This window comes from Tiliqua scincoides, chromosome 7 (assembly GCF_035046505.1).
Source record: "Tiliqua scincoides isolate rTilSci1 chromosome 7, rTilSci1.hap2, whole genome shotgun sequence".
NCBI lineage: Eukaryota > Metazoa > Chordata > Lepidosauria > Squamata > Scincidae > Tiliqua > Tiliqua scincoides.
In genome coordinates, this window is record NC_089827.1 from 39,783,167 (window position 1) to 39,808,902 (window position 25,736).

At 44.5% G+C, this 25,736-nt stretch overlaps 1 protein-coding gene across 1 annotated transcript in view; it reads right to left on the reverse strand.

Moving 5' to 3' along the window:
• Positions 1-25,736, reverse strand: part of PTPRO (protein tyrosine phosphatase receptor type O) — an 82,016-nt gene that overhangs the window by 54,741 nt on the left and 1,539 nt on the right. Inside the window, exons 2-8 of the mRNA XM_066633793.1 lie at positions 14,857-15,015; positions 12,222-12,374; positions 8,072-8,527; positions 5,657-5,818; positions 4,088-4,290; positions 2,295-2,415; positions 1,279-1,472 (exon numbers count right to left, since the gene is read on the reverse strand). Coding sequence (XP_066489890.1) covers positions 1,279-1,472; positions 2,295-2,415; positions 4,088-4,290; positions 5,657-5,818; positions 8,072-8,527; positions 12,222-12,374; positions 14,857-15,015 — 1,448 coding nt within the window. The remainder of the gene's footprint in view (positions 1-1,278; positions 1,473-2,294; positions 2,416-4,087; positions 4,291-5,656; positions 5,819-8,071; positions 8,528-12,221; positions 12,375-14,856; positions 15,016-25,736) is intronic.

Consider the following 25,736-nt stretch of genomic DNA (forward strand, 5'->3'; position numbering starts at 1 on the left):
ATTGCAAGAACCTTGCATTAATGACTGGGATCACTAGGCTATCCCACCACTATCCTGCTCACAAACAGATTGTGATTAGCCATGTCTTCTAACAGGAATGACCAGAGGTGGAACTACATGTTCTAAAAAAAAACAAAAACTGTGGAGTTCCAGCCTCTGCAATTGCTGGACAGTACTGTCTTTTAAAAAATACAAGACCAGAAGGCCTCAGGGTAACAAAGTCATGAACTGCGGAAATGGTTTCAGCGTTGCCCTTAAACATATGAAGAACCTTGCCCCAGAAGAAGATTGACACATGGTTGAAATGTGTTACTCACAAAATGCATCATTAACGTCTAGCACTAGTCTGAAGCTTGTATTCTTTTTTTCCCCTGCATTCTTGCACATGTACACACTGTGCATGCACACATTCTGGCAGCATGATCAGGAATCTTACTCTTTGCAGGTTCCTAACTATGCATACACAATCTATGTACATATTGATTGTGAATGCCTAAGTTCTTTTGGAATGTATGCTGTAAAGGCATAAAAGTGGGGCCAGAGACATGATCCCAACTGCCCCACATGGGTTCAGTCTACCTCACTGTATTATGCCCATAGTCCTATGGCCTCAGCACAGGAAGTTAAACAGAACCTGATTAATAGTAGTATTAGTAGTAATAGTAGTAGTATATTAGTAGTAATAGTAGTAGTAATAGTAGTAGTATATTAGTAGTAATATTAGTAGTAATAGTAGTATTAATATTAGTAGTAGTAGTAATATTAGTAGTAATAGTAGTATTCCTAGAGATCATTCTTCCTTAAAGGTAAAAATTTTCAACCGTGGCACATTAATGTTTCACAAATGGTCCACAAATGTGCCATGGGAGTTGGGGAGAGGGTAATTTATTAGTAGGGCCTTTCGGGATGTGAGCCTTCTGCTGGCAGCGCAGTGTGCTTTGTCAATTGACAAAAAGCTGATGGTGCGCCCTGAAAATTGTAGTCTGTCACAAGATGAAAGGCAAAAATTTTAGCCTTGTCAGTGTGCCATGAGATGAAAAAAAATTGAAAATTGCTGCTGTAAGGAAAAGAGTTTTCCCTTTTCTGGCCTCATGCTATTACTATAAAGTTGTTTTTGTTTGGCTATTCTTCACAGTAAATTGAATCTGGGATATACAAACGCATTAGCAAGATTTTCATCTTGCACCTTTTTGTTTTTACACTTGCTGAAACATTTCTGCAACCAAGCTCTGGACATGGAAGTGGAAGTCAAAACAAACTGCAATAAGCAAAGTTTACCACTGATGATGTTAAGGAGACAGTTGCTGCAATTTCATAGTACGTTGTCCACTCCGACGTCATGGTTGAAGGGTTGAAATAAAACATTTCAACAATGTACTTCCGAAAGACACCCAGGTATGGCCTGTTCCAGCTGAGGACCACAGCAGTTGGCCCCAAAGGGTAAAGGGTCAAATCCTTTATCCCTGTGGGCACTAAAAACAAAAAAAAAGAGGAGACAATTTGTGTGACAATTGCAAACATTTTCTCACACAGAGCTCATTACCCACCAAACTGCAATACATTCATCTCTGCCATCATCACTCCCCACCAGAAAAACACAGGAACTACTGAAAAAAAAGCTCTATCCAGCCATGTTCCCAGCAGAATGCGTGTTTGGTCCTCTCTCCCTATTCTAGCTTCCCCTAAAGTAATAGATGGATCAGGCAGAGTGGAAACAGCACTGTGCAAGGTTCCCTTGCAGGGAGCACTAGATAGAACCAACATATGGAACTGAGCATAATGGCTCATTTACATTTTTGTATACATCTAATGTATGGATCTTATAAGGGTCAAACTAGATGTGATGTAACATGTCTTTGTCTAATTTGTTTTTCAGTCTTAAAATTGGAGCCGGGAGAGTTCAATCTCAATCAGGATCACAGTGCAAATGTAAAAGGCTATATGGCTGCTTCACTGCCATTTTAAACTATGCAAAATTGAACTCTTTGCATTGGATTTTAAGCACATAGCCCCCATTTGAACATTACATTCCTGTGTGGATGGATGATGGTATCAAGAGGCAAATGCAGATGTAATGGGGAGGTATGGTATGCTCTCCCTCCCACTTCCATTTGCATCAATACCAGCCTAGTGAGTACTCTAGACAAGCAGCAAATGTGTATCCCAATTTAAATTTCCTACAGGTTCTGGTAGAACACAACTGAGCCCATCATGCTCAGGCTCACACTAAAAGTAAAAGATGTTTGTTTCACACACAACTAACACAAGAGCTGGAGTAGGTGTAAGCAGATTACCAATGGCAAACATAACAGGGTCAGAAGGCGGCCCAACCAGTGGTCCTTTCCGTAAGTAAATGACAACTTGGTACTGAGCACCAGGAACCAGGTTTTCAATAAAATTGCTGCTCATATTCACCTATGGACAGAAAACAGAGAAGCGCTGCAAAATAAGGTGAAAATGTTCTTCCATTCCAAGAACGGGCAGGATGCACGTCCCACAAGCACTTTTGGCGTTATGGTATCATCACCACAGATCTGGTGGGCTGTGTGGTGCTAGGAAGTCATCATGATGGCTGCCTGGCCAAAGCACACAGCCAGCAAGAATAAGTGCCCTCTTGCAAAACAAAAAACTGCCAAAGCAATTGCTGGGCAGTGGGGAGAGGAGTGAAATGGTACAAAAGGAATGGTAAGGTTATGTCGATATTTCAGAAAGCAATTCAGAGATCCCATATCTCCCCTTTCCATGCTACAGCGATTACCTCCACAAAAAAGGTATATCTCTAGTCGTTGCCTGTAACTTTGTCTTGCAGATATAAAGTCCTAAATACATGCTCTTCCCAAAGTTTGGAATGTGTAAGAGGAGCCACTCATGCTCACCACTAACCATTCTGTAAAGCTCACCTCTTGCTTTGCTCCGTTAGTTGGGATTGTTCCCAGCACACTCTCTTACCTATTTTGCGTAGAGCTCACAAGGAGGAAAGGGTGAGATTGCTGCGTCCTGACCCTCGGAGCACAGCAAGCTCACCCCTTGCCTTCCTGGTGGAGAAGGGAGCAAGCTGAGAAGGCAAGGGGCCAGACTGCTGTGCTCCAAGGATTGGAAACAGCTCCAAGGATCAGAATGCAGCTCATTCCGAAGGAATCTCAACCCTTCCTCCATATGGACTCTACACAAAAGAGGAAACATGGGGTCCACTGGGAGTGACCCCAGCTTTGTTTGCCAAACGGCAAGCATGGGCAGCTCCTCTTGCACAGCCCAGTTCCAGCTTACCTGAAAATCAACTGACATAAGGGTGTCCAGAATTGAACCCTTAATGTAAGTCAGTGAGTGCCTGCACACACTTGCGTTCTTTCATTACCTGGAGCTTTTGAAAAGGCTGAGAGAGAACAGCCAATCAGCCCAATCCTAACCAGCACTGGAGCAGCTGGAAAGGAGCAAGCTTACCCAGCGTCAAGCCTCAGCCAGAGCAGTAGTGCTACTCAAATTTGTGCCTGCCAAATGGCCAATGCAAGTCTGAGAAGCCCCATGTCGAACTTTCAAGCCCAGGAAGGGGAATAGGATTTGGTGTGCACCAGCATTGCCGATCCTGCCCCCCCCGGGCCCAGTCTCCCCCATCTCCGTCTTCCCCCCATTACACCTCCTGCCTTCCCCAGGTAAGTAGGTGCTTTCCTGCTCTGTCGGTCATCCTGCCAGAGCTGCTTACTCACCAGGTGTTGGAGGGCACTTTCCGCTTTTGTGATAGCCTATATCAGTACAGCAGTCATTGTACTAGTGTAACATAGGCATAGAATTGTGCCAAAAGGCTAAGTGGCATGTGGTGCAAACCTATTCTTGCTTATTCATAAATAAGTTCCCTTGAATTAAAGGAGGCTTTCTCCCAAATAAGTATGCATAGGATGCCAACCTTAGAAGTATAAAGGAGGCTCCCAGTATATCCTGAAGTATCTGCACACCAGTTTCTCCAGGGCTAGGCTGAGGTCACTGAAGGGTTTAGAAGCCCAGCAGCCCACTGAATGTGCCTGCCCTGGGTCTTTCTTGTATTCATTTCTCCTGTGTGCCATTAGAGGAGGGAGCATTTTCTGCCTCTTACCTCAGTGCAATAATGCTTTTCAAGTCTTTGACTCTCCTTCTGTTTCTGACATGTCAAGGACACAACAGACACTATTGTGTTGTTGCTACCGCTGCTCTCCTGCGACGTGGTCCAGGATAACGAGGCTGTGGTTGAGCTCAGCACAGTTACCATGACATTCCGAGGCTTCTCGGTCAACTCTTCGATCCATTCTCCTGTAGGACCTAAACACATTACCAGAGGCAGGTGGCAGTCATCTCCAAGGACCTGCCTTCCTCAGAGGGCAGAGCATACATTACTGATGGTTTTCACATGCGCACTTTTATTACATACACACTTTATATTTGAAATGGCAAGCAACAAATGGGAAAAAAATCATGTCTGCATGTTTCATCTTTGTACACCTACTGGGGGTGTCAGAAGTGACTGAGGCCCTGATCCTTTCTCCCATGATCACTAGTGATGCAGCTGCACCAAAAAAGTCAGGCATTGCATGCTATGGTGAGGGGGGTGACCCAAAGGCAAAAGGAGGTAAGTTTAAAAAATGTAACCCCTGGAGATGCCTATGGATCCCCTCAAACATACGCCGACAATTTTGTCCAAGGAGGAAAAAGACCGGAGGTTGTAAAGAGAGGAATTATGTTCCAGCATACACCACCGCTGCCTGATCCACCCCCTCCCTCCCCTGACATGCCCTTGGTTCCACCCCCAGAATTCCCAGTTTCTCCCTCTTCCCACCCTCTGTCAGCTGCAGCAGCAGAGTACTACCACCATTTGCAGCAGTGGCTCCAAAATGGTCATCAGCAGTGTGCTGTGTGCACTGCCATATGGCCAGCCATGGCTAGAAAGCTAGTTCACTGCCAGTAATGAGCCCAATAGGATTGGGCTATGGGTCTAGTCTGATGGTGCGACTCCTTGTGGTGAGCTACTGGGGCTTCAGACCAAAATGTTACATTGGATGTGAAATATTCCAAGGTCCCTGAGTGACACCCCCTCCCACCTAGTCCAGCTATTGGTTCCCAGTGATCTGGAAGGTCCATTAAGAATTCTGAATCAAGCTGGAATTTTGCCTGGGGTTGCTCTGAAGCCTTGGAAACTAAGACACTAGCATACTCATCTTTGAGAGTTTATGCACAGGCATGATGTAGAGTCAATAGGTTGTGCACAGAAGTGAATGGCCACTCTTATGTACATACAGGGTCTCCAGTTCAGAGCAATATGATTATCTTTCAAAGGAAAGAATCTGAATTAAAAAGAATAAATGGGCTTGGATTCAAAAGTGTCCTTTCCAGAACAGATAAGCTTTCATGTTCATGGAAGGGGGGGGGGGTGCAATTTCTGCCAACTCTCCCCTCCATCAGTACTTTGTGTGCATATTTCCTAAGTAACCTTCAGTATTCTTGAGGGTTCCCTGACCCCCAGAATTGGCTTGGGGGGATGCTGGGAGCTGCAATGTGGAGGAGGGAGCAGGGAAGCCCCATTTTTTGAGCTAAACCCTTACTTATGGTTCTGTGGATTCCTTCCTTTCATTTTGCACTAATGAACTGAAACATTTTGCTCACTTGCATATATGAACATACAGGCACTTACTAATATAAAAACTAAGCGTTTTGGCAGTGCGGCTTTCTCGAACTTCACACGAGCCAGATGAGCTAAAGGTTGTAACAGAGACGGTATATTTCCCTGGTTCCTTCAGATCAGCAACAAATTCATGAACATCCTCACCAACTGTCAGGAATTCCGTGAAGTTCTCTAGATCAAGAAGGGAGAAGGCATGTGAATTAGTTCAAATCCTCAGATGTGCCTGGCTACAGACATATTGATTCGTATCCCAACTCTTAGTCCTGTGTTGCATGACTCCAGGGCTGAACGGATTCCTGAATTGACAGTAATAAATTACTGTAATTAATTCAATTCAGTAAGGTAGTTTGTATTGTCTTGTCATCACTCAGACAATTATGAATGGATAAATTAACAGTGGGGCAAATTTTCTTGAGCAATACCAGTCAACAAGCGTAAAAGTGATGCACATCTGGTGAAGTAGCTTTCCTTACCTGGCAAGCCACCGCCCCCAAAGGAGGAGGATAAATATGTAAAGATTCAGGTTCAAATCCCCACTCAAGGCTGGATAGATGGATAAAGGATGAAAAAGACCAGACTGAACAATACCAGGAAGCACAGCACTAACTTGCTGTTTCTCTTCTTTCTGGTCCACACTGGATACAGTAAACAAGATTCCATGGTGACATGCCAAAGCAGCTGCAGAGAAGCCCCTTACACCCCTCTTTCAGCGCACCTGGCTTCTTCTTGGATTCAGAGAAGCAGAAGATCAAAGAAGCCTCTGCTCACTTGTTCCTCTCTGCCACTCTGATTCCAAACAAATTAGAGAGAGAGAGAGAGAGAGAGAGAGAGAGAGAGAGAGCGCGCGCTTGTGGCCAAACTGTGGCTGTACTGAAAGTTGGAAATAGGTTCTGTGAAGATGGATGTAGCAGGTTTTGGAATAAGTAGCTGCTACCTGACAAGCATGCCTTGATGTTTGTTAAGTGCTGTACATACTTGCACCATACAGTTATTATATGAAAATTCAAAGAAAGTGGGAATCTTTGTTCTAAGGTTGGCATCAACATTTCAAAGAACTTAATTTAGAAGCCAATTTCAGGGTTCTTCCCAAGATGAAACATCTGAGAATATTAAAGGGAAGCCAAACAACCGATTTTTAAAAGCCACATGAAATTTCTCAGAAATCTACACTTTTGTCCCAACAGGTCTATTTTGAACTGGGACAGCTACAGGGATTTTGTTTCTATCAATGGAGATTTGATAACAATGCTCTTTGAGGATTCTGTTCAATTTTAAATGTCAGCCCTCATGTGTTTAAAGCAGCACTGAATGAGATTTGTTAGTTTGTCATTTAAAATTTGAAATTCTTGTTCAGATTTTGAAACTCCAAATTTGAATGCCTGACTTAGATGATGATGATGATGATGATGATGATGATGATACCACTTTCAAAAAAAAGTGCACAAAGCATTTTACAGAATATAATAAATAAATGGTTTCAGAGGTGGTAAAATGAATTGAATATGGAAACCTTAAATTCTGAATGAAATGGGTGGTGGGGAAATCACACAAGATTTAACAAAAAAGGTGGGTTTGGAGAACTGAGATTTCAGAATCTAAACTGTACTAAATTGAAATGTACTGATTTCGGGAAAAGTCCTTGATTTCAAATTTGTAAAAAAAAAAAAGTTTATTTCAGTTGCATTTTATAAAAAAAAAATTTTTAAACTAGAGATTGCCATTAAAATAATTTTTTTTAAATTATTTTAGATTACCCACTCCAGCATAGCTGCCTGGACTGTCAGCACATAGCTTGGTAAACAAAGATTACCAAGCTACCCATCAGGGAGACACAGTGAGGGTTGGATTGAGTCCCTTTCACTTCTGCCATCCCTGCCAAGCAGCTGATAAGTGAGATTCCTGTTTGTTTTACTGGACCACAGACACATTCTGTTGTAGCAGGACCACTGTTTAGATCAACAGTAGAGAAACAAGCCTGCCAGCAATCAAAAACAAGGATTACACACTCCTATACTTTCTAATGATCTGTCATGGTTTCTAGTATCGACCTGAATTAGCAGACAAAGCAGTAAAAAGAAGCAGGAGAATTGCCAGCTATTCTCTAAAGCAGCCATTTTCAACCACTGTGCCGTGGCACACTGGTGTGCCGCGAATCGTCCCCAGGTGTGCCGCGGGAATTTGGGAGAGGGTCATTTATCAATAGGACCATTGGGGGATGTGAGCCCCCATTGACAGCACAGTGTGCCTTGTCAATTGTCAAAAATCTGATGGTGTGCCTTGACCATTTTAGTGCCTTGCCAGTGTGCTGCGAGACAAAAAAGGTTGAAAATCACTGCTCTAAAGTCATCCTGCTTGGAACTTTCATTGGTGCACAGCAGATGGTCTTTGTGCCACCATTCTGAACAGTGATGTGGGTTACTTTACCTTCTCTCTCAATACTAATATGGAAGCCATCAAATGCTGTGGGTGGTTTTGGAGGCAGCCAGCTCAGCACCATTTGCATGGGGAAAAATGAAGGAGGCTCGGGAGTGGGTGTCTCCAATTCGGTAGTTGGGCTGCTGTTCTCATAATCCCTTGGTACCGCGTTGACAAACTCATCTTCTGTCTCTGGGGAGCCAGACTCATTAATCCACCAATCTGGCTGTGATGTGGTTTCATAATCACTGCTATTATAGTGGTAATCTGGCCATGTATAAGAAGTGTTGGCTGTTGGGAGTTCAGGCAAATCGTTCAAAACATGTGTCACTTTCTCCTCCTGTCCCACTGAGCTCTGTGTTCCCAAAAAGGATTCTTCTGGGAAATTTCCACTGGGTTCCTCCCAGTTATCGTTTCTGTTCATATGTATAACACGCACAGAAATATTTCGAGGTGGATAGGGAGCTGCAACAGATCAAAACACGTTTAAGAACATCCATTCGCTTTAATAACAGGTAGCTGTCAAGATCACATCACAGGGTTAGACACTGAAAGAACATGAGAGCCTTTCAAAAGGGGATCAGTATTTTTATTAGCTGACCAACCACTATTAAACTAGATATCAACCTATGCCAGCAATGTTTACATTTTCTACTTGCAGGGAACCCTCTCCACATTAGGGATGGAAAAACTTCTATCAGTTCTATTCAGAATTGGGCTCAGCAAACTGATCAATTTTTAAAAAAGTGTTTTTCCCCAAATCCAATCACTAATCTGGAAATTACACTGCACTTCTGATGACATCATTGGGAATGTGAGAGGACCCAAACCTCCCCCCCAAATTTGCAAGGACTCGCGGTTTAAGAGAGATGGACCCTCAAGTTGTGCCATGATTGCCCTCAGACATTACCACAGCCCTGTTCTCTATAAACACTCCCTGCACTGAGTAAGCTTGGAGAATGGGAGGAACATCACAGCACCTGCCAATCGCGTATAGTCAACATTCCTGAGAAAAATGTAGTACCTGCCCTGCAACAGGGAAAGCTGATTTTTCATGGATAAATCCTCTGCATTGTCCAAGACAAGAGTATTGCCCCCTCACAGGAAAGCTGAGAATGTGGGCAGTGGGGCTATTCCTGGCAGGCACAATGACATCAGGGAATGGAGCAAGTCAAGTGTTTAGGGCATACAGGGAAAAACAGGCTTATCTCAGAGGTAGAGGAACTCTTTTCAGAGTGCACAAAGTTGATAAGATTCGATGCTAAACTTGACATGATTTTAGGTGCATTTCAAGATTCAAGGAAATTTGAATCTTGAAGGGGAAACATCTGAACAATTTCGAGGGAAGCAAACAGAATGTTTGAAAGATGATCAACATCTCTTAGGAGGCTTCTCTCTGTATATCCCTAGCTGGAATATGAAAATGCTGTTATGAGAGACAGAAGAATCTCTTTCTTTGCCATTTTCTTTTCTTCCTTGTCAATCTGCTTTCACTGAATTTTGCAACACAAAAGAAGCCATAAAACTAAGAGGCTGTCATGTTTTCTCCAGGTTGGCAGCAGCATGGTCTGCTGGCCTCTAAGATTAGCTGGAGTTCTCAGGCACACTTCCAAGATGGAATTCAAATAAGTTCCAGACCTTGCTCAAATGTCAGTTTCAATTCATGTAACTCAGCTATCCGGTTGGGAATTTTTAACTGATCTCAGTTTAACTGAGTATTTTAACTCGTCATACTTCAAGGCATAAACTGGTCAAGAGCCTGGGATGTAGGAGGGCAAAGAGAAGGTGATGTAGTGGATCATTTATCTTGTAGCACTCTGCACAATTGCCCTAGCCTAGAGCACAACACAAAGAGCACTGTCTTCTTTTAAATATGTCAGCAATGAATTTCCCACCAGGAGCAGATCATGCTGCCAGACCAATCAATGGAGATTCTCCAGCATGGATATTTGTCTAAGGAAGTGTGATGTGAAGGATAGTGTTTTAGACATGGACCAGTGATCCCTGGATTTACAGTCCTCTTCAGCTGGTACACAATGCCACAGCTAGTGTTTTGACTGGAGTTGCTTTTCAGAACATGCAACTTTAAAACTGTCCAGCGTCCACTGGCTTCCTCTTTGTTTCAATGCCCAGTTCAAAGTGCTGGGCATTGCCTTCAGAGTCTTAAATGGTTTGCACCCAGGATGTCAAGGTGGTCTTGATATTGGCCACCTTTCAGGTCTGCAAGGGAGGCCTTGCTCTGTGTGACACAGAATACAGATCTTCTCTGTTGTAGCACTCAATGTGGAGTTTCTTGTCCCCAGAGGTTTGGCCCCTTCCCTGCTGACATTTAGTTAGCCAGGGTTGTGTTTTTCTTACTTTGTTTTGCTGTTGTTGTTCAGATGTGTTTGAGAATAATTGTACAGGGGCTCTCCCATATCCATGGATCTGGTATCAGCGGTTTCAGTCATCTGTGGTTCTCTGCAACCTCCACCCCGATACTTCCCATGCCCATTAACTTCTGTTTTCTTTATTTACAGGCATGTGTTTTTTTTTTCCCTTTTACAGACATTACAAGGGGAAAGTGACATGCAGGAGGCAGCCTGCACACTAGAGGGACACAGTCAGAAAGTTAACATGGGTTGGGCTGTGAGCTTCTTAGGGCGCAATCCTAACCAACTTTTCAGCACCGAGGTACAAGCAATGCAGCACCAAGATAAGGGAACGAACATTCCCATACCTTGATGAAGTCTCCGTGACTGCCACCCAAGCGCAGGATGTAGTACATGCCCCACTGGCAGTGTGGGAAAGTTGGTTATGTTACAAAACGGGGCTGTTTTGTTTAGGGGAATTAGTACACTACCCTTTTGGAACTTCAGGATCACAGGCTAGATAACAAGATGGCATAATACAGAGAAATTCCCTTTTAGCTTAAGGAGGAGACTGGGACAAAGATAACTTTCAATAGGATTATATTTTTATTGCAAAAGCACACAGGTATACATAATGCACATGGAAAAATGGTAAGTATATATCTACTTGAATCCTAGTACTTGGATCCAGTGTGCCTAACTTTCATGGTGGTTGCGTGTGGAGTGTATTTGGTGCATCCGAGGAAATCAGAAAAGGATAGGTTGTAGGGAAGGATTTTAGGGGTCCCTGGTCTGTCAACCCAGTTGCTAACTAAAGATGGGGAAAGAAGGGGAGAAAAAAGGGGGGAGAAGGGAAAAGGTTCCAGACGCAGATATAGTTACCTGTCTTGTAGAGCGGTTGGATGGGGGGGGGAGAGTCCTGTGTAGGACCCTCTGACCCAACACAGCGTGTTGGTCCTGGGAGGGGGGGGGGCAGAGAGTTGCTAAAGTCTTTGTTGCTGTGTGCATGGAGAGCTGGAGGTTGTGTAAACTTGTGACTTTTACCAGGGTTTTTGGAAATTGGGCCTGTGAGAAGTTTGGCCTATAACCAGATATAAAATCACAACTTAAAAGGAAAAAGGGGATTTTCACGCAACAGTTAGGATTTGGGCCTTAGAAGCATCTAGAACAGGGGTGCTCACACTTTTTTGGCTCAAGAGCTACTTTGAAACCCAGCAAGGCCCGGAGATCTACCGGGGGGGAGGAAGCATCTGACAGACACCCCCTTTAATGTATGGAGCCCCTGCTGGAGTCTAGTCAGTTTCGTCAGTTTTGTTGCTGCATGCCTGAAGAGCAGCTAAAGTGTCAGTTTCAGTGTCAGTTTAGTGTCAGCTAAATATGTCAGTTTTGTCTAGTCACTAGGCAAAACTGACATATTAACAGTTTGGAGAGACAGGGCTCCGCGATCTACTCATTTTGCCTCGCGATCTACCGGTAGATCGCGATCCACCTATTGAGCACCCCTGATCTAGAAGGACCACAGCTGGAAACATGATGTTGGGTCCTTGGTCTGATCCTGCATGACTATTTTACATCATCATACACACATGCACACGTCTCTCACACACTGTGTCTTGTCAGCTGAACAATGGCTACTGATTCGGGATCCATTCAAGTGTTGATTACATACAGGTTTATGACATGCAGGTATCTACAGTTCCTTGGCAGGGTTCTCCAATAAAGGTCTGCAGAAGAGTTTCTCCTAAGCAAAAGGAAGAAAGTTGAACTGAATACAGTGTTAAATTCATACCATGATATAGTTGTATTACCTGTTCGGTGCTGTTTGGGCTCGTGCTTAATCCCGCTGTATTCCACCAATGTACTCTTGTTAAATGTTGCTTCAGACACCAGCTGGAAAGTAATGTTGCTGTAACATATTCCCGGCAGCCAGTGATTGAAAACCGTTTTCCCTTTAAAGAAATCTGTGAGGTGATAAATAAATAAGTGGGGAACTCCAAAGCCTGCCTTCAGATGACAGAACAGCTCGTATTAAATTTGCAAGATGCTCCTGCTTCACCGTGTTTAGGAGATAAACATTGCCTGGCAGTCTTGAAGAGTTTTTTAAAAACTTCTATAACAGTCGCATTTACTAAGGGCTTTTGCCCACTCCCTTCCTTCCCGGCTGTCAGAAGTACTTAGATGCTAAATCCAGAAAATGAAAGTTGGCAAAGTCATTGCAATTGGCAACCTGTTCTATGTGACAACAAACATCTCAAAGAGCAGATGATGATATCTTCTTCATCCCTGACACTAAACTCCATGTAAAGGGCTCTGTGTCTTAAGAGTGAACTGCCAAACGGAAGAACTGCAAGGGATATGCACAATAGGAACAAACCAAATATGCAAACTCAAGGTGTGGGGTTACCTACAGCACTGATATTCAGAACTTTATGGTCATGCGGTTACCCAGACGTAATTGCCACACCAGGACAAGCCAGCACTACTTCTGGGCTAGCTCCTCACCAGATCCAATGCTCAAGCCACTATAGAGCTACTGGGAAACTCTGCCTAAAGGGCTCTTCAGCTCCCCCCCCCCACAGCTGTATATAGCAGTGCTGGAGGGGGGAAGCTGCTGCAGCTCTAGATCGCTTCTCCCTGTTCAACCAGTGCTTACCAAACATCAAGTGGGCCTGGAGATTGCCCCCCACCTTGCCTTTCCCTTCCACCTTGCCCCCCCACCTTGCCTTTCCCTTTCCACCTTGCCTTTCCAGCTCCTTAACTGGAGCTCAGATGTAAGTATGCACCACTCCTGTTTATTTGAAACAGAAGCAGCACAGGGGAGGGAGTCTGTGTGCCAAACTCCAGGTACTCACTTGCTTATCCTATTGAGCATATCCCTTACTCATTTGCTTGCTCTCCCCCACCACAGGGTGGGCAGGTATGCAGTGACTCAGGGATGACAAAATTCAGGGGAGGGGATTCAGGCAGTAGGGATGTACAGGCTGCCCCTGAGCACAGCAGTGTAAGAGCTGAAAAACTCTGCTTTGGCCTTTGTGGCAAGGTGGAAACCCAGTGGATCGCTCTCCAGCTCCACTGGTATGAAAGGCTTAAGGTAAGAAACATTAGATAGGAAGGGCCTCACTGAAGGCCACATGAAGGTCACAAAAGGGGCTTCAACCTCCAAATCCAAACATATAGCAAGTCTGCCATTTTGCATCATCAATGCAACAACATTGTATTAATTGGGTGTGGGAACTGCTCACTGTTTCAGACAATGGAAAATTCACACATTAGGCAGGTCATGAATATGTGGGCAGAGAATGATCTTTCTACAGCTAGAACTGTATTATAGTGGAAGCCTAATTGCAATATTTAGCCCTTGGAGAGGTACACTTCCTTCCCCTACTATCCTAAACTTCTCTCTAACCTAGAGTCTCTAAACTTCTAGACCAGTGGGCCACATCAAATATCTGGCATGGTGTCAAGGGCCGGAAAAAAAAAATTTAAATATAAAATTTAAATAAATACATTAAAAAGCCTCAGAAAACCTAAGGCCTTCAGATGGCTCAAAAACGTCACTTCTGGTTTTTCAGGAAAACCAGGAAGTGATGTTTTTAGACCTTCAGAAGGCATTCTGAGGAGAGGCGCACAGCCTCCCTGGCCCTCAGAACACCCTCCAGACACAACTGGAGAACAGCTCTGGTCACACTCGGTTGAGTGGGCCAGAGGCTTGGCACAGGGCAGATAGGTTTGTCAAGGGCTGCATCTGGCCCCTGAGCTGGGTTTTGGAGACCCCTGCTCTAAAACACATACCATAGCCAGTAACTACATGCATCAGAAATAGAAAGAATCAGTGCATTGCATCAGAAGCTGATGAGATAATCATCATTTATTTGTAAAGGTGGTAGACAATCGGTAACACTTGGTTATTACCACTTGTGTATCTATTTCAAAGTCAAAGCCAAGCTTGGGTAACATGTTAGGACATTTCTGATTGTTGCAGAGAGACAAAGAACACAGCATTTGCAAAAGAACTATGGTTTTTTAAGAAAAACTATGGTTTTTAAAAAAACTATGGTTATTTTAAAAGAACAAAATAGGACCATGGTTGAACTATGGTCCTTTTTCCCCCCACCCCACCCCAAATCAAGATACATTCAACAAAAGGAAAATAGCTTTAAGTGAACAATGGTTGCAGTCTTTGAAATCTCCATAGCTCTTGGCTATCAAACTCTGGCTTCAATATATTAAAAGGAGACTACTGGCTGAGCAATTGAAGTCTTACTAAATGACTATGAACATTTCAACTTCTTAAACTTGCCTGTGCAATTCAAATGGTGCAGTGGGCTGCTGCTGGAGAGAGGTGCAGCACAGAGAGTGAAATGAAGATTCAGTACAGTATAAGCAAATGTGGGGTTTAACTGGTTATGTCTATTTCTGCCACTTGTTTAACATTCTACCCACCTTTGTATAACATTGTTCGATAGTCTTTCCCTTCCCAGTAACTTATATTCACCCTGGTGAAAACATTGTACTTCTCTGGATATTGGATTTCAAACAATACTCCAGTTTCTGGTGATGGTTTATAGTCATAGATAGAAACACTGGTTACAGGCAGAGGTTCTGAAAAAGGGAGAGAACAAATGAAGGATATATTTTAGTCAAGGTACTAAGAGAGTATGAGAATTTAAGATGAAGAAGATGGAATTCAAGTTCCACTGACATCTTTGGCAAAATTTGTTACGATTTTTGGGCTGGTTCACACATTCTGCCTACACAATCCTACAGCACAGTCCTATGCATGTTAACTTAGAAGAAAGTTCTGCTATGATCAATGGGATGTACTCCCAGGTAATTATGACTGTAGCTTTAATTTCCCACTTCCACCTTTTGTTCCACCTTTTAGAAGCTGAATATATGAACTAACTCCATTGAAAAGTATGGTACCTGAGATGATACCAGCTGATCCGAAATTTCCACTTATGCTTTTAGACCTGTAATGGCTCAACTTTACCTGCATGTCATCACTTGATGTTGTAGTCACCAAGAGCTGGCTCACACATATGCATACTCATGACTCATATGCTAAAATGTCAAATCTTTGACCAGGTCAGTGCAGATACAACAGAACCAAGGATAGCATTAGGGGTCAGTCAGATTTGGCACTGGCCAAGGGCCCATATCCACTTGACCAGGCTGATCAGATATCCATTTGACCGGACTGATCCTGAACCATCAATGCTAGAGGCAGTGGTAATAGCCAAAGCACCATCAAGGGATGGGCAGGGGTGCTAGGAGAGCCCCAGTGATTTGCCCCAGGGCAATTAAGATAATAATAAAAAGTAATCGTAACAAAACAAATAAGCAAAAAGGAATGAAAAACATAAACAAAAATGAAAGTTTTAAAAAATAAAAACAAGACAGTGTAAAATCTGCTATGGAACTTTAGACCCGAGCTGTCAATTGGGTGGTAAACGTCTGCTTGCTGATTGGCTAGTCTACCTCACAGCCCAATCGTACACATCCCTTTGCACAGTGGGGAAACTGTGCCATCAGGGTGCATGCTGTATCCCGTGGGGATATTTCAGGTCCCAGTGGCCTCCTTGGGATAAAGGAGTTTTTGTTACCTTGCCCAGAGGGAAGCCCTTGCTGGCCCACTGGGTCTATTCAGACCTGGGTCAGAGATCCAGGAAGGAGCATAGGATATTGGCAGGTGAGGAACGTATGACTGAGTGGTCCTCTCTACATTCCCCACACATACAGAAATAGCATTCAAGAAGAAGGTTCAACATGGTACTATACCTGAAGGGCCTGTTTTCAACAGGAAAGCTTTATTTTTAAGGAGGTGCATTTAAACATTAACCCCCCCCCTCCCAAGTTGGAAAAGGTACAGTTCAGAGCTGTACCACTTTTTCTGCTTAATGTAAGCCCTAAACTGAGCCCTAAAAACCTGCTTTAAAAAAACAAAACCCAAAGACTATAGACTGAGATTTTTCAGATGTCAGATTTTTCAATTCTGCTTTAAAAGTCACCCCTTTCTCCCCCCTCCCCCAGTTTCACAGCATCAACATGGTCACAGGGAAGCTTCATGCTTTGCATAGCAGGGTAATGTATGCTGTGAATACACCTGTGTAAGACAAGGGGGATCTCAACTGGCAGCCCAATCCTATGCATGTCTACTCAGAAGTAAATCCCATTAGAGTCAATGGGGCTTACTCCCAGGAAAGTGTGGGTAGGATTGAGCTGTTAGTGGTTTTGCCATTGATGCCCACGATTAGGAGCAAAGCTCTTTTGAAAGCATCAGGCTCTCAAATTGCTTTTTGAACCCAAAGAGACACAGTTTGCCATATACCGGGTGAAGGAACACAGGGTTATCGTTTTTCATTGCTCTGTGCTTTCCACAGGCTTCCCATGCTGTAATCATATTATAATTTTCTAATTATAGCAACTTCATAGAGTAAGAGATTGAATTACCCTCCTACTTCTTCCTAGAAGAAATCAAATAAGGGGCGGAAATTTATTTTGGTCTTGATCTTTTGATTCCATTATTCAATGATTGGATTAAAGCAAAAGCATTGTAAATGGCCTCGCTTCCCTGCCACCTTCTGTTTTCCTTACAGCAGCACAACTAGCAAATCAACATGAGTTAATTAATAGCACCGAGAGATGCCATGTTTGCAATTGCTTCTTCCAGAACACAACAGCGGTAAAGTGGAAAGGCACCCCATATAAAGTGTCAGGGGGCTTAAACCTAGGAATCTGGCAGAAGGCCAAGCTGCTGTAATCTCTGTACCACCAGGGCAGATCTCAGGCAGAAGGAAAAATTGACCTGATCCATGTCGTGCCAATTGGATAACAGCAGAAAGATGCACTACTGGTCACCAGCTCACCAACCCAGCCAGCCTAGGTGATCTGGGCACCCAAGCAAAGTGCAGCTGATGTGATATAACTGCTTGCACCCCCAGGGAGAGCAACTTTCAGAACAGGATGAACCACATGTGACATGTCTTGGGCCCCCTGACTACCATGTTTGCAACAAATCTGCACATATCCTGAACCACACTTTTTTTCATCTAGCCCAGCCGTTCCAAAAATTAGTGTGGTCACAGCACCCTTCTTTCACAATGGCCTCATTGACCTGACTCTCCCAGGTGCCTCACAAGAAATATGTTAGGTCTCACACAATCCAGGGTGGCAGCACCCAGGAGAGCTGAGAAGAGGCCACTCTGGACAAAAGAGGCCACTGGGGACTCCCCTGTGAGTTTGTGACAGTGCACAGTTTGGGAATCACTGCTCTAGCCCATCCATTACTGGCCCCCGTGAACCTGAAATTTCATTTCTCGTAAGCAGGACATTGACACCCTGTCAAGTGGCTGCATTTCTAACCTTAGACACCAGGCACCATGTAATAAGCATATGAAGTGGTATTTAAAGGGGGACAGAGAAGTAACGCTACCCTGAAGTTTTGAGAAGGAATTCTAGGCACACAGGGCAGCAAAGGAGAATGGGTGGAATCTTACACAGGTGAATTCCATATTGTCCTCACAACAACCTCGTAGGTAGCTAAGATGAATGATTGTGACTCACCCAAGGGCAGCCACAGAGCATCACGGCTAAGCAGATCTTAGATCTTAAATCTAGATCTGCAATCCACAGATACTGCTAGTTACTGGCTGTGGACATTAGACTATATCACTGTCACAGCACAAATTTGGTGCCCCCCCCTCCAAAATCCCCGTGATAAGCAGGTGGTGGGCTTCGAGCATGCTGTCTAATCTCATGAACACACAATTCTGATTCTCTCAGTATGATCCATTTGACAAAGAGTAAGATCAATAAAAAGCTGGAACCAGGAAAAAAAAAATTAGGCAGCATTGACCTGACCTTGGTAGCCTTATTAGGTTTGCCTTAAACTCTAAGCCGCTAGATGGAGAAAGGCCAATATAAGCATGTCATTTTAACGGCAAGATTTAAAATTGCTTTTGAGAAAGAAAAATATTATCTTGAAAGTTTCAATAAAACAGATGGAGACTTACATCGCAGATTTCATTCAATATAGGTAATAAATTCAGGAATGAGCTCCTCTGAGCCACTGAGTTGGCTGCAGCCTCCATGTAGGGCCGGTCTTAGGGCAATTTGGCAAATTCAGCCAAATCAGGCCCTGCACTTTGGAGGGACTCTGCACATGGAACTGTCCATGCTGAGGTGCGGCGAGTGGAGTGCTATGTCAGCTCTCCCAGCAGCCCCTGGGTCTGTAAGCCCAAAATGGGCTTCCCTGAAGCTGTTGACAGTGGCATCATTACGTCACCGCCAACTATTTCTGGGTCCCATGCTTTGTGTGTAGCACCATCAGTGCTGGGCTCACTGTGGCTGCCATCGCTACAGCTGCTTACTGAGTGGGAGGCCATGGGGGGGGGGGTGGAGAGCCCTGCACAAATGGTTTGCATTGGGCTCCTAAGGCTGTTCTTGGGGCCACTCCACTGCTCCTGGGGCCATCCATGTACCCCATCCATTACGGGGTACAAGCCATAATGTGTATGCGCAACCTCCTGATTTTAGAAATGGGCTATGTCAGAATGCCAGATGCAAGGGAGGGCACCAGGATGAGGCCTCTTGTTATCTGGTGTGCTCCCTGGGGCATTTGGTGGGCCGCTGTGAGATACAGGAAGCTGGACTAGATGGGCCTATGGCCTGATCCAGTGGGGCTGTTCTTATGTTCTTATCCCTGCCTCCATGCCCTCGCCTGAGGTTTCATGCACACTTATGCTTCAGTGGACATGTGTAATGGGGTGTTCCGCACATGATTTTTTTCACTATTTTGCAAGAACTGGAAATGTACTCTAAAACCAGGACTGAACATTTTCTGTGGAGAATCAAGGCTGCAATCCGTATAAGATTCCTGAGAGTAAGCCCCACTGAACACAAGGGGACTTACTTCTGAGTAGAGAGACACAAATTGTACTGTTTGTTTAAAAAATATATATGCTTCCCTTTGGAACAATTTCTCCCAGGATAGCTAGCAATAAGCTGATAAAAATCACGAAAACAATCACAGTATAACACAGTAAAAAGAGCAAAGTAGCGCCTTCCCCCTCTGTCTTAAAGCAGGGAGTGAGAAGCCCCCTCTTTTGAAAGGCTTTTAATTGCTGTTTTCAGCAGTCAATACCTGCCAAAATCAGCAATTATAAGCCCTTCAAAAGAGACAGTTTTCACTGTCTGCTTAAAAGCTAAGAGGGAAGGAGCACCTGAGAGTTCCAAAGAGGTGGCATCATCTATTTTGCACCAAAGAGGTGCCACCAGCAGCCATTTTCAATATTTTTCATCTCGTGGCACGCTGATAAGACACTAAAACTGCCAAAACACACAATTGGTTTTTTGAGAACTGATAAGGCATACTATGCTGCTGGCAGAGGGCTCACATCCCCTACAGCCTTAGTAATAAATGACCCTCCCTGAAACTCCCATGGCATCCCTGCAGATCATTTGTGGCACATCAACGTGCCATAGCCCACTGATTGAAATTTGCTCATCTAGAGAGTCCTTTATCGGGTGCCCACCAACCAAATTTATAGGCAGGCCAGAGGTCAGATCTCAAGAGGCTGCTTGCAGGGTAGGCTCATATGGGCAAAGGAGGAATATACAAAGATCCCTTGGAAGGATCTCAGAGGCCACAGCCTTGAAAAGCAGCCTTTTCAATCAGTCATACGGGTAGGGGGAGGACAGTTTTCTCAATCAGTCAGAAGGGTAGGGGAAAGAAATAAAGAGCATAAAACTAGGGCCTGCTTACAAGTGAACTCTGTCCACAAGCAGCAAATGCTCTATCTGGGACCAAGTGCCTCTCTTGGAACCAAGTGCCAGGAAAACAAGACAAGCAAGTTAAGCATCTGTGCAAGTTGAGCAGCAGGGCAAGGGTGCCAGAGTAAAAAAGCCTCCCTTTTCCTTGAGAATGTCATCTATATGACTATATGCCTTGTTGGCATATATTGTGGGTATCTGTTCAGTGCAAAGACCTTCAGGCTCTCAGGGAACGTATTTGCTCCCTTGAAGTCCTGTTAGCTGACCTGAAGAAGGAGAGAAAGGCAGAGAGGAGTCAGGTTTTTGTGGTCAAGACCAGCACTGTAAATTTGCCACAGAGCACTATTGACCTGAAATCTGCCCATTTGGTGGCAATAGTGGTGTGTTCCTCTCAGTCAGGGTCAGCCCTTCCATGAGAAGGACTGAAACATTACCTGAGGCAGCAGATTTGCAGGTAGCACCTACCTCTGCCTCCCCATATGCCCCCATGAGAGGAACAGAGGCGGGCACTTCACCTGCTAAAGACAGGCAGCATTTGGTACACAGTCTCATGAGATAGGAGGTCTCGAGCCAGCCGTGCTCCTCGCCATGCTTGCCTAGCAGTTGTAGTTGCCATTTTTGTTAACCGCCATCCTCCCACCATCACACTATGCAGTGTCATTGTAAAGGAATTTATGGCTTTAAAAAACAAAATGGTGGCCGCCAACAGGTACCAAGGAGAGTGATACAAAAAGAGATACTGTCTGGCGTTGTACCCTGGCGTTTGTACCCTTGAAATGACCCCCTCCTCCAAGTTCACCACATGTGAGTAGGGAGGCAAAACTGGACAGGCTATTTCAGCTCAGCATAAGAACAGACCCAGCCACTCTCCTGAATGCCTCACATTGCACAGGTTGAGCAGAAGTGGGAAGCAGTTGTTCAGACTGAAGAACCCTCAAAGGAACGCTCCAAGAAGAATGCCGTTTGAAAATCACTGGTATGCTGGATGGAAGCATGAACCAAAAATAAACTTCTGTACTAATGCATGCAACAACTGCAATTGAGGGATGACATTTCAACACATGAATAAACATGTTGTGAGAATGGAGGATGAGCATTGTTGAATCTTGTTTACCATTACATGACAGTTGTTTGGGTTAATGCAGTGATTTGATCCTGACAGAGGCGGGTCATTGTGTGTTGAAAAGTCCTTTGTTTAGGCCCCATTAACAATGCTTCCCTGCCTCCCTAAGAAATTGCAGAGACTGTAATTAAAAATCTAGTTCCCAGTCAAATTTTAATTACTTTGAATAAATCTAGAGACTGCTTTCCCCAGATATCTCTTCTCTTGTAGTGTTAGCTACATATATATGATCCTGGCTTTAATTTGAATAAAACACTGGGGAATTTTCAGCTATGGGTAGATAAATGAGTGGATTCATACAAAGACTTTATTGTCGGCAGTAGATTTATATCCTATGAAGGAATTGTAGGAAGAATGGTTTAAAGGAAGAAGAAACCATTACAGAATTGTTATGTGCTTTGAAGAAGTTGTAAAAAGAATTTGATTAATTACAGCACTTGGGGAGGGGAGGTCAAAAATTTAGGGCTAACTATTGTTTAAAGAGGTTCTAGGCTTTGAAGAATTAATTGTATGCCTGTATTATAAGAACACACTTAGCAAAGCTACTTAAGTCTATATTAAATTTTTCATAAAATGATGGCATGTATATGGCTGAATGGGGAAAAGATTTAGGAGTTTCTATTTCTAGAAAAATTTAAGAGTGGTATACATGAATCAATACATTTTAAATTCATTTTCATTAAATCTGAGGAACAAATCAAGGATGTCTTTAATCATGCCACTGCCTTTATGTGCTTGCTTTTTTAAAATGTAAAATATATATGCATGAGGGCCCAATCCAGTCTAGGACTGTGGTCACAGGGCTTTAAGCCTAGTCCCCATTACACAGGCCTACAAAACTGAGGGTCAGAAAAGTTTTCCCCAAACTTTATGGTGGTCTGATATGAATTTGGGGTGCCGATTCCAAAAATGGCATCCGTTTTGCCCTATCACATCTAGTTTTGGAGATACAGTATAGCCCATACAGTATACAGTATAGCCCATTAGTGAATGGTTCAAGCAGCTTCCTCATGAGGAAGCCATGGTGTAGACTTCCTCATGAAGAAGCTGCTTGAACCATTCACTAAGGAGGCTATGCTGTGTCTCCAAATCTAGACGTGATAGGGAAAAACGGATATATACCCAGAAATCGGTGTAACTTTTAAGAAAGCAAAATGTGTGTTGGCCAGTGTTATAGTCTTGATCTGGTTCTGGAATCATGGCTGGCCCATCCATGAGGACAGCTGATGCAGGTTGCATCTGTGACAAGATTGCAAGGGGTCCAAGGGCAGAAGATTGCGGTTGCCTTTCACCCCAAGTCTGCCACCAACGCTTCCCTCCAAGCCACAATAATCCAATTCCCACTTGCTCAAGTGAGAAGCAGATCATTGCCCTCCTTTCTGTGCTTCTCACACATTGCCATCAAACCAGGAACTCTCATGCTGTCTCTGAAAATGAAACCAGAAGTCCTTCGCTTCTGAATTCGATGGTAGCGGGCAAGGAGCAGGGTAAGGGTTTTGGTGGTTGGGATTTTGCAGCACTGAAGCAGCAGATCTGAGACAGCATCAAGCAGTGTTCCAGGTTGTGTCACCCCGTCTCTTACACTCGTTATTTGCCATGAAAAACAGCTTCTATGTCTCCAACAGGAGACTTTTTTGCCAACACAAGCAGCACACATGAAGGACCCAATCCAAATTGGAATCACAGCGGGGTGTAGGCTTAAAGCCCCCATCTGTCATGGTCTATGGATCAGCCCCCTCACATGTACTATTTACATAAGGCAATGCAAGCATGCTAGGGCCAGTTGACTTACAGCTCAGTTCTATCCAGGGTGCTTACTGATAGATGATAGGGCAAAAGTCACTCTGTTGTTCTAGGGCCGTGGCCATCATGGCAGCCACCCAAATGATGTGCATGAGTGATAGCAGCTCACTGAAACTCCTCAATCCTGCACTGCCACCACTATGTCAGCAGGGGCCAGATTGGGGGAGGTTCATAGGTGGTTTGAGGGAGCAGGCTGAGCCAGGGGTGGTTCTGGCATGGGAGGATCGTGGTGGCAGTGGTACATGCTAAGATTCTTGGCCCACTTGGCCCTCACCCAGGATCTTGGCTCACCTCCTTCTTGGCCCTCACCCAGGATTCTCCTCAGACTTATGCCAGCCAAAGAGTCTGAGAAGAGCCATTGGAGGTTAAGTGGCTTGCAGGAATGTAAGTAAAAAATATTTCCTGTGCACGCAGGTGGGGGCCAAGAGAAGAGAAGAGCCACTGGAGGTTAAGTGGCCTGCAGGAATGTAAGTAAAAAAAAATTTCCTGTGCACGCAGGTGGGGGCCAGGATTAGACCCTAAGACACTACTAGTTTGGCCCTGTGACAGGGACAATGTAAATTATCAAAGGTGTTTAGATGTGCGTTGGCATCCTTCAGTCTCGGAAGACTATGGTATCGCGCTCTGAATGGTGGTTCTGGAACAAAGTGTCCTCTCCAGTGCGTGAAGCCTGGGTGAAGTAGGTATGAAGGGTAGACTGTTACCCATGCAGCAAATCCCCCCTCTCCATGTCGCTGAAATGGTCCAATGGAAAGGCAGAAGCCAATAAGGTTGGTTCCAGCGGCGTCGCAGGAGTTGCCAGAACGTGACTGTGTTCAGCCATGAACTGCCTCAGGGACTCCGGCAAAATTAGGCAAGATTCCTGAACAGTTGGGTTGTTGAAAATGTCACCCACTGCATGCCTGTGGAGCTTCTAAGCCAGAGTGTGCCTGCTTCACATGCTTGCTACATATTATGGCTAGATTCCGGACACTGTTCTCACACTGTGGACTTTTCCCGCACAACTGAAAAACGAACATGACAGTGACGTGCAACCCTCTTGCAAACATCAATGGCCCCTAAGGACCAGCCATGAAATACCAAAAGACAGCTAGGGGACCAATTGCTTTGATAGGGCTTATTTCACAGAGTCAGGCATCAGCGGTGGCCTCATTTGCTGTGTTCCACAGCAGCCGAGGCTAGCAGGTGCGTGTGCAACGTGGGGCCTGTTTGGACTGAAGCGGCACGCCAAGCTCTCAGGCCCAGTCACAGCCCAATTAGGCATGTTCTTTAGCAATATGTCCTCATATGGTTTTAATACACCCATGATATTTCACAAACCAGGAAGCATATGGCACAGGGGAAGCAACCCACATATATTGCCTTCAGGGTTGCCACGACAACGAAGATAATTAAGAATCACAATAGTAAAGATGCCGCAGTTGGCAGCATTTAACTGTTGAATGTTAGAGAACAACAGTGGCAATTCCTTTCACCCTCCCTTCTGTTCTTCTTCTCTGCCTTTTTACGGCTTCCTTCTGGGAGGCCTCAGTTCTTGACTGGGCTTCTTCTTCTGCTTTCATGAGAGATTGTCAGACCTGCCAGTTCACCACCAGCAATTCCTGATATCTGTATGTTCAACATGATGCATGTTCAACATGTTGAATGAAAACACCATATCTCAAAAAGGATATAGTGGAGATGGAAAAGGTGCAAAAGAGAGCAACAAAAATGATTACTGGGCTGGGCCACCTTCCTTATGAGGAAAGGCTACAGCACTTGGGCCTCTTCAGTCTACAAAAGAGGCGCCTGAGAGGGGGACATGATTGAGACATACAAAATCATGCAAGGGATGGACAGATACAGAGGCACTCTTTTCCCTCTCCCATAACATCAGAAGCAGGGGACATCCACAGAAGTTGAGTGTTGGGAGAGTTAGGACAGACAAAAGAAAATATTTCTTTACCCAGCATGTAATTAGTTTGTGGAATTCTTTGCCACAGGAGGTAGTTATGGCATCTTGCCTGAATGCCTTTAAGAGGGAATTGGACAAATTTCTGGAGGAGAAGTTCATTATGGGTTATAAGTCATAGTAGGTATGTGCAAGCTCTTGGTTTTAGAGGCAGGCTGCCTCTGATTGCCAGATGCAGGGGAGGACACCAGGCCGCAGGTTGTGTCTGTTGTCTTGTGTGCTCCCTGGGGCATTTGGTGGGCCACTGTGAGATGCAGGAAGCTGGACTAGATGGGCCTTTGGCCTGATCCAGCGGGGCTCTTATGTTCTTAAAAGAGGTGCCTACTCACATACAACTGTATGTGACTATATTTTCCACATGATCAGGAACCAGAATCACACAGGATTCCAAATTGGAGGAACAGAATACATGCATAGAGCTACAGGCTTTCTGTTCAGGCCTTTAACTGAACGAGCAAAGGTTTGAGGTAGAGGTGGAGGGTACATGGATGTTGTAGTGGACTCCCTCCTCCGATCAGTGAATATATTTTGAGGACTTGTAAATGGGGCTCTGCCCATTTGCACCAGGAGTAAGAGACAGGTAGACAATATTTGCAGAACTGAGTCTTGGGACCCAATCCCATCCAACTTTCCAGCACCGATGCAGCTGCAGTGCAGCCTCAAGGTAAGGGA